At 36.1% G+C, this 10,109-nt stretch overlaps 1 protein-coding gene across 1 annotated transcript in view; it reads left to right on the forward strand.

Moving 5' to 3' along the window:
* Positions 1–9,286, forward strand: part of MMP16 (matrix metallopeptidase 16) — a 290,123-nt gene extending 280,837 nt beyond the window's left edge. The window contains exon 10 of the mRNA XM_049633175.1: positions 2,628–9,286. Within this exon, the coding sequence (XP_049489132.1) occupies positions 2,628–2,962 (335 nt within the window). The 3' untranslated portion in view covers positions 2,963–9,286. The remainder of the gene's footprint in view (positions 1–2,627) is intronic.
* The last annotated feature ends 823 nt before the right edge of the window (positions 9,287–10,109 follow it).

Consider the following 10,109-nt stretch of genomic DNA (forward strand, 5'->3'; position numbering starts at 1 on the left):
CAGCCCCACTGAATTCTTTCTCAGAATTTCTCAAAAAATGGTAATTTGGGTAAGAATTCATCTCAGGTTGCTATTCTTTTTTTTATTTATTTTTTTTTTTAATTTTTTTTTTCAACGTTTATTTATTTTTGGGACAGAGAGAGACAGAGCATGAACGGGGGAGGGGCAGAGAGAGAGGGAGACACAGAATCGGAAACAGGCTCCAGGCTCCGAGCCATCAGCCCAGAGCCTGACGCGGGGCTCGAACTCACGGACCGCGAGATCGTGACCTGGCTGAAGTCGGACGCTTAACCGACTGCGCCACCCAGGCGCCCCTCAGGTTGCTATTCTTATTAGCATAACATCTAGGACAGTGTAACATCAAAGCTACTCTCAAAAAGGAAGAAAAATGAGTACATCAACATTTCTTCAACCAGGTGCTATTTCATAAGTGGGGAAACAAAACCAGACCTACATTATTGAGTGAGATGAATATTGTGGGATCAAGGTTTGAGAGATTTCTATTACCATGATTTCAGGCCATTTCTTTTCAAGTATTTTTATTATTTAAATTCTATGGACTAGATATGTTACCTCATAACAAATATATTCAGTAAACTAGAATCCTACTCCTTTATGTGGAGTGTGCTACTATAAAATTTGGCCTGTATAAATGTAAAAATGGAAACTTCTGAACTTTTGCATCGTACCCAGTAGGTTCACAGTAATTAGCTTTGACTAAAAATTAAAGATGAGGACACTTCCAGCTGTTGGTTTCCAGTTTATAAATATAAGAAGTAAATTCACCTGTTTCGAAGGTCTGTTTAATTCTAAATCAATGCCATTATTCAACAGTGATTGTCTAATGTACTATTATCTGGCAAGTCTTCAACGTTTCTTCATCCAAGCTTGTTGAGTAATTACATTGGATTTCATTAGTGTGACCAAATACCAGCTCCCTGCTGAAATATTTGAATCTACATACACCTGCTTTCACTTGGCAAGTTACTCTGATTGCAAAACTGCCCTTCGAAACTAAAGGCACCAGCAGATTTTTATGGCATTGAACAGAATGATTTCCAAAATGAAGTGACCTGAAGTGCTGGTCTCTCCGAGATGAAATTTTTGGACAGGTGTCAGAGTTTTTTGTTGCATGGGTGTTACCTCTCACACCTGTGATGTTTAATCAAGAAGCATTTGTTAAAAGAGATCTCTAAAGGACACAGTTTTAGAAAAACCATTAAGTATTCAGTCTCCAGAACTAGGTCAAGATTTAAATTGTGCTTTCACCAGGACTTGGACATATTATTTTATCTCTGAGCCTCGGTATCTTTGCCTGAAAAGTATAGGTGCATAATTCCACCTGACAGAATGGTTATGAGTATTAAAATATGTCATTTACTGAGTTTTAAACACAGTACTTCTTACATAATAAGTGATCAATAATACAGGTTAAAGAAAACCATCATAAATGATTATTAGGCCTACTATTCAAAACAGCTCCCAAAATAATGTTTTTAATTATAGCATTAAAACATTTCTTCTTGGCTTCTTGAATTTTATCTCAAAGTAAGAATTAAGTCCAATGAGTGTGAGTGTATTCACAAAGAAACTTGACATGAAGAAGCTCTAGATGAAAAGAACTTTTTTTCCCCAATGAAAACAACAAAAATTGAGAGAACAGCCCTAAACACACACACACACACACACACACACACACACACACACACCAGCTTTCAAAGTCTATTATCTGCATCCATAATGTTTTGGAACAGAAAGCATATGTACTGCTAGTTACATGAGCTTTCCACAGACCACCTCCTCCCCCATGAAATATGTCAGTTGGAAATATTAAAGATAGAATTGTAGATTGATAGATACTCTACTTTATTAATCCTTCACTATATAAGTAAATAAGAATGTTAAACGAAAAGGACAAAAGGAGAAGGAAGAAAATGGGCATGATGTAGAACCAGAAATAAGGTTAGTGCAGAAATACTCTAAATACTTATTTACTTGCTGAGATTCCCAACAGGCAAAGGAAAACATCCCTATAGTTTTATAACTTACGAATCGTGATGATTTCTCGTCCAAATGACAAAAGCAAACCTATTGTTTAGGTACAACTGCTCCTGATACTAAGATGACTAGAAATTCCCCCTGAGGTGTTTCGTGGAGAGGCCTCCTCATCATGTATTGTACGATGTCCTGTCGACAGCGGTCAGCGGGCAAACAGTTCTTCGGTTTATAAGGCTGTTTCAGCAGCTTTTAACATAGGTTGATATTATCACCCTGATGTGTAATTCTGAAACAGCAACCTTATAAGTGAAAAATAAGGTCAAGTTCTCTTTCCAGACTAGGAGTAGGTGTGTACAGCATGATCTTTCAACATTCTGCTGTAGATACTTTGGCTCTTGGCTAAGCTTTCCATAGGCATTAGAGGGCACAATTCCTACAGCATATCGGCCAGATTCATTTCAACAGGTGGCTGAGCTGAAGATGTGTTCTTCCTACAAAAACTGAGGGGCCTTCACATACATCATTTACAAAGTAGCCTAATTAAAATGTAAATCTAACTGAACTAAAATTTCTATCCATATACACTTTCAAAATAAGTGGTACCCATCTGTGTGTGTTTCCCCCTCTAGGCTTTACGTATTTCTACAAAGGGAAGGAGTACTGGAAATTCAACAACCAGATACTCAAAGTAGAACCTGGATATCCCAGATCCATCCTCAAGGATTTTATGGGCTGTGATGGACCAACAGACAGAGATAAAGAAGGACACAGCCCACCAGACGATGTAGACATTGTCATCAAACTGGACAACACAGCCAGCACTGTGAAAGCCATAGCTATTGTCATTCCCTGCATCTTGGCCTTATGTCTCCTTGTATTGGTTTACACTGTGTTCCAGTTCAAGAGGAAAGGAACACCCCGCCACATACTGTACTGTAAACGCTCTATGCAAGAGTGGGTGTGATGTAGGGTTTTTTTTTTTCTTTCTTTCTTTTCCAGGAGTTTGTGGTAACTTGAGATTCAAGACAAGAGCTGTTATGCTGTTTCCTAGCTAGGAGCAGGCTTGTGGCAGCCTGATTCAGGGCTGACCTTTCAAACCCAGAGGGTTGCTGGTCCTGCACATGAGTGGAAATACACTCATGGGGAAGCTTCCATGATGCACAGTATCTGCCGTTCTTCAGTCCTTTGTCTTTCTTTGTCATTCAGTTCTAGGCCTTTCCTCTGCACGCTCAATGCCCAGTAAATTTTCAGGATTAACTAAAGAAGAGGAAAAAAAGAAGAAAAGATTCTTCTTAAAGGTTTCTAATATTATTTTCCTTCTGAAGTCTGAGCCCATATCTGGGGGAAAAAAAAAAAGCAAAATGGAAAACCCATGAATTTTGCTTTAAAGCAAAGAAAAAAAAAAGTTAAACAAAAAACCCACAATTGAACTTTCAGGAAAGTGTGAAGACCCAAAACAGCTTTGTCTCCAAAGAAGATAGCTCTCTGACTGCTATGGATAGTCTCCTACACTTCATTTTTGTCAGGTGGGAGATCTGGAAAATACATGCAGGACTTTAGACTGTTGGGACAGCCATTTTCCAACAAACAAGGGGCCAAAATATCTGCAATATAGTAACAGCCTTAATAATAATACATCCATTTTTCGTTTTATACAGCTGTTCTCAGCTATGTCCTCAATGTTTCATCACATTTATACTCATAGCTATATTCAAACAGGACCTTTTGATTGTTTTTGAAGTGTTTCTAATCCCCTTCCTGCCACCCGACCCCTGCATCATTGTGATAATCTCCCCAAGTTGTATTAGGCCATTGCCCCAGGCCTTCCATGGGTCTGTCAGAAATATTCATTATAAGCGGAGCAAGAAGCAGTATGTCTCCAAAGTGGTTTAAAGTGACAGTTATTTTACAAGGATATGTGACACTAGTAATACATTGGTGTAACCCTTTGAGAACTATCAGATCAGCTTTCAGAGTCTTAGGCTTGTCAGTCTTGCTGTCTGGTAACTTACAGAACTGGGCAATGGTAAACACAGGCACAGGTTCAAGAAGTTCAGGTTTTTAAAAAAGATATCCTATAACCCCATGTAATTTTTAAGAGATTTACGGTACTACATAAATGCATTTATAGCAAACAGAAATGATGTTCCTTGCCAAAAAATTTTCTGGCAAATAAAAAGATATTTTATTAAGAAAATATAAGAGTGAAATTTTATTCAAAGAAGTGATTATGATAGCCTAAGTCTTTTTTTTTATTTTTCTTAGACATGTTGAATTTCTGTTTTAAGGTCCATTGCATGAAAATTCAATTTGCCTTGGTACATGCAGTTAGCATTGCCATTTTACAAATTATTTAAAATGATGACTCTGAGATTGCATGAATATCTCTAGTACATTACCTATTGCATGTCAACCATAGTTCTCAAAGGGTTAGTGTGGCTTCTGGCATTTAGCCATCCATTTGATCACTGACAGAGCCAAGAGACCACCAAAGCATTTCATTGTTGAGTGTAATTTGTCCTAACAGCAGTATTGTCATTTTCATGTGACCTGCAGAGCAGGTTTGTATCAATATTTTTTTCCTAGAGAAAAGTCAGCAACTGACAGACCTCTTTATTGATTTTTAGGAGCTGCTTCTTGCAGTGAAAGGCTTTACAGCCACTGGGCTGTGAACTTATTAGAGATGGTCAGAACGAACGCACCCCATGAGTCAGACATTGGCTTTGTGTGAAAGCCAGCTTTTGAGGGGATTAGCTTTTGAAACAATGAACAGCTTGCCTTGAACTTGATTATTGATCTGTTGACTGTCATTAACAACAACTTAAACATTGTCTTCTGTGAAAATTTTCCTTGAAGAGTCCTGTTTTATGTCTTTGCCCTTTGACCTTTAACTTGCAAACTGGCACAAACTGAAGGAAATCTGGTATTGCTTCTCCTTTGGAGTGTTAATTGTACTCTAAAACCCTAGTAAGCATGAGCTGTTTCCTTAGAGTAGAGAGAGAGAGAGAAAGAGTGTCGACGGTGGTTCTGCAGATGGACACTTTGCAATTTACATGCACACTCGAAAAATGCCCTGTAGGTAGAAGTGACTTTTAATTTTCCTTTAATATAATTTCAAGTCTAAATTCATCATTTTAGGTACAAATATAAAACTATAGGGGATAAACAACAACAACAAAAAACTCTCAAAATACTTGAATGGCCAGTGTGGCTTTTATATAAAGCAAGAATTTTATACTAGTGAAAATTTCTTACTCATTTGCTAATAATACATATTTCCAGATGATTTTTAATGAGTGTAGGTACACACATTCTTATTTGGAAATGGATAGTTTGGCTGCCTTGAATTTCTATTTATATTCACCATAGCATGAAAATTAGAATGTCTTTCGGTTAAACAACATGTTTATGATTTGGTTTGGGAAAATATTTTGTAATCCTGGGTGGCATGTTACAGAGCCTTGCAGGTTGTTATTTCTTACAACCTGAACATGTGTAACGTAAGGCTAAGAAAAAAGAACAGTTAAAAAAGAGGAATGGCTTTACAGTAAAACAGTATGTAATGCAAACTGTATTTTGACAGGATATCAGAGATTATGTACATGAGGGCCAAGAAAGCATGGGGAGAGGACCAAAATCAGGCCTGTAGCTTCACTTCAGTGCTTCCATTCCAGATGATGCTGATATTATAAAGAGTTAGTCACTTATATTGAGCATAGAGGACTATCTACATAAGCTCATTGATATAGTGTTTGCTTATGAGAGGGTTTAATCCTTTTAGGACCTTGATGTCAAGAAAAAAGATGACTGGAAATTGTATTTTGCTAAACGTAGAAATGAGGACTAAGTCAGTTGGGGACGTGAGTAAATCATTGAGGAATTCCATCAACCTGCATTGAACATTGATTTTTTTTTTCTAAAATGAGAAAGAAACTGAAGAAACAATCTTTTGCCTCTTTACTCATTTGTCACAGTATCCTGATCCATCAGAAGACTATAAGTATCTAAGGGCTAGAAAATAACCATAGCATTAAGAAAGGAAGGACTCTGACATTATGCTTGAATTCTAGGAATGTCATGGCTAAGTGCTGGGTCATATTTACTTCAATGTGAGATGAGATTTGTGTGATAAGAAAAAAACATATACAGCTTCTGTCTTTACTAGAACAGTTACAATTTCAGGTGTGAGACTACAAGAGATGAGAAAATATTAAGCTCAATATAACCACAAACCTCACGATTCTATTTGTTTATCGTACACAGGGCACTTTGTGAGAATGGTTGCTGACTCTTCTAACATTTGGGGTTTGGAAAAAAATCTCGATCTTCTTGGAATAGTGAAAGAGAGAGCGACCAATTAGTCTAGCACATAAGAACAGTGATTCAAAAACATCGTGGAATAAATTTCCATGGGTCAACAACATAATGTACCAGTTCAGTATCAATAGAAACATGCAATCTATGAAATATTTTTCATCAGACCATCACTAATAGCATGGAAAGTTCTAACTTCGGGTTTCTCAAATTGCAATCAAAACACATTCATGATCACAAAACACAATTCTCCTTCTGTTTGATTATTTCTCAATACTTTAACATAGACACAAATGTAAACAAGGTAATGTTCCTTACATAAATGAACTATATAGTTTATGATTTTAGCCAAATATTATTGTTCTGTATATTATTAACTGGACTGAAATGAAGTATTAAAATAGTCAATCAGACTGTATTCCCTGTAAAGCAGTAAATCCACATCAGACCATAGAGGAGGTTGTGAATTTAACTATCAACCCCTTTTAGAACAAAGTGTCTACTGACATGGCAATCAGAACAGGTGAATACAGAGACTCTTTACAACTGCAGAGATACCATAGATAAATTAGAGAACATTATATGATACTAGCAAAGACAACTTCTGTTATAAATCAGAGGGCAAGGCTTTTCTGAATCAGATGTAATAAATTACTAAGTAATAATTTACAGAAAATAATTACTAAGTAATAAAGGATAGAGACTGATTTACTGAAATAAGCAAGTGTTACTTTTACTAGTCAGATTGCTTGTGATCTTTTTCTATTGACACAATTGGTTTCATATACGGTAATCTTATTTTTATTCCCTTTCTGTGGGTGATTAAAAACTCAGTGTGGTGGATGAGAACATTGCCGAACTTCACCGGTAGTTCCAATATGTGGATGATGTGTATATACTGGATCCTAGGTATAGTAATATAATATTTCCAAGTTCTGCATATTATGCTGATATCTCTAGTATGATACAAATACATGCCCACACTTTGTGAATCTTACAGTAGAATAACAAATGTGTCCATATTGACTAAATTCAATGTGCTGATGAGAAATGGATGTTATAATCAAGTAGACTGAGTTAACACAAGAGTCATGAAAAGATCTTTTTTTTTTTTTTAAGTTTTGGAATTATTTCCAGAAACTAATAAAGGCGGTGATTTACAGATAGTATTGAGTCTGTGAGATTGTAACATATACTGAAACAACCTCGTGGATGGTGGTGAAATCTTTTTCAGTAAAACATAGCAAAGAGTTCATTTAATTTTTGATGCTCTCAGGAGCACATTCCAAAATATCACAGATGTCAAACGGAACATGCCGTCTGAAGCAAAAATGTTAAATTCAGATAAGCTATTTATAAATAGCTGTAAATACAATCTCAGCCAATATATGATATCGCAGAAGGTTTAAAGTCGATAATAGAGGGTCTAACCATTTCATTACATTTCATGCACCTTCCTGATACTGACTTATTGTGACCACAGTTTATAACTGGCAGAGGATATGTATCTATGTTTTAGGTTACCTGTTGCCTAAGAGGAAATCATAGCTACATCAGAAAAGTTTTATAAGTTATATTTTAAAAATTAGTACTTTATATAATAAAGAAAACCGCAACCGGACATAGCACCACACCATAAATATTAAAATTTAATATTATATATATATTAAATATAATGAAAGTGGAGGAAAAGGAAAAATGAGTGTTTTGTAAGATATAAAAACATACTATAGCACTCCTTAATACAACTGGAAATCTTACTTTAGCAAGTATTAGAACTAGAGAAAAATGCAACTTCAAGCTCTCCATACTAGTCATGGGTATGTGACATATCAATGTATATAATTAACCAGTGGTCTTTAGATGTTACCCTGCATAAACACATCTCATACTAATGCACTGCCTTATAGGCTAAAAATGTCAAAAGTTAGGTGTTCGGTAACCTCAATTGGAAAGATTTAGAATGTTAGAATCTCCTGAGAAAAGCCACTTTTCTAGGATAGACATTTACCTCAGTAATCGTATAACACAAACACTTGGCATAGTAGCAAAGAGCTTGCCTTTGTGTTCTAATCGTACCCTTTGTCTTTCTGTCCTACTCAAATGATTTTTTGCTTCCACTGGTGTCATTTTGAAATGATTCAGAGATATTTCAGGTCAATTGAATAACAGTTACAAATATCTCTTTCAATATGTTATACGTATGTCTACTTTGAAATTTAAACCAATAGTATCTAAAGCCTAAGAGTGAACGCTGATCTGAACAAACGCTGACAAATTCACAGACATTGGGTGGAAGATAGATATTGTAAAATTTGTCAATTTTCTGGCGGAATACTAAAGTAGCAGCCTTCAATTTTTAAACAATTTGTGAGCTTATAAATGGACAGAGACATGCATCTTCTGTTTCGAACAATGCTAATTCTTTATATGGAGTAAGGGTATAAGATCATGAGTGCTGTAACAAAGCACATCACAGACACTCAAAACTAAGCTCTTTAAGGAAAATGAGGGCATACCCAGTTAATTCATGGTCAGTGCATAAGAATAAAAAACATACGAAGGATATTTATTTATGAAGCTTTCTGAAGATTCTATGCCTTTTCAATTTAAAGAGCAGTGTGTCTTAAAATTTATCTTATGTTAACATTGGACTGGCGATAATATTCAAGTTTTCACTCAGTGTGTCTTTACATTCAAGGGCACACTGGGCATCGTAGGACAAATACATCATAAACTAGAATGTTGTGCTGATTACATAACGTTGCCATGTGCTCTTCTATAGAGCTGGATTTATATGCCCTTAAGAAGGGAGACGAAAATCAGTTAAATAGAAAAATGACCATACGATAATTGTATCATGTGAGGCCACTTAGCTTCAGAGCAAGATGTTATTAACCCTCATTTCCACGTAGAAAAACCGGAAGAAGAGAATGGTGAACATGAATAAAATGATTAACTTTTGACTTATGAAGATGTTTCTTGAGTATTTTATCCACTTGTTTTTCTCCTTGAAAAAATATCACACAGAATACAGACATATCTGTAGCACTTGGTCTGTAGCTAGATTGGATCCCAGGCATAACATTGTTTGACACAGGCCTTTTTATACATGCCTCATATACGATGAAGCTTTGGTGAGATGTGTCTGCATGGTAGAATGCTTTTTCCTAGGCTAGGATATGGTGCTGCTTATACTTGCCACCTTTTGTACGAATATATGTTTCTATGTTGGCCTGTCTTGCTGAGATATGGATGAATAAAGCCTGGTGTGAGCTGTCTATTTGCAAAGTCACTAGAATGCATGTTTCATTTGTTCTGTTGTAATGCCAGTTTGGACTTGCTCCCTCTCTATACATTGACAACCCAGTTGTGAAGGTAAAATGTAGTTTCCTTGAATGAATGAATGATTCAATCCTTAAACCAATGTCTTATTTTTGCTTACCACTGAAATACTATCACAGAGGCCACATTATTGCCTGTCTTCTCACAGCTCTTTAGTATGTACTATTGCCTGGGTAAAATTAGGTTTTTGCCTTTTTCGTCACTTCTTTTGTATCTGACGTGGAATACGTTATTCCTTTGTATGTTCATAAATACAAATTTTCACAATCTTAGTTACTTTGTTACTTCCAAACAAACCTGATTTCCAAACCAGGATGATTGCGTGTCTGGTTTTTCTGCTCCTCCAATCCTGAAATTATTTGTTTGCTTTCTGTGAACACACAGACGGTTGGGAGGGCTATACTATTTTGTGTCGTCTTATGCAGTCTGTGCCTATATTTGCATTCCTTCCC

This window comes from Panthera uncia, chromosome F2, assembly GCF_023721935.1.
Source record: "Panthera uncia isolate 11264 chromosome F2, Puncia_PCG_1.0, whole genome shotgun sequence".
Classification (NCBI taxonomy): domain Eukaryota; kingdom Metazoa; phylum Chordata; class Mammalia; order Carnivora; family Felidae; genus Panthera; species Panthera uncia.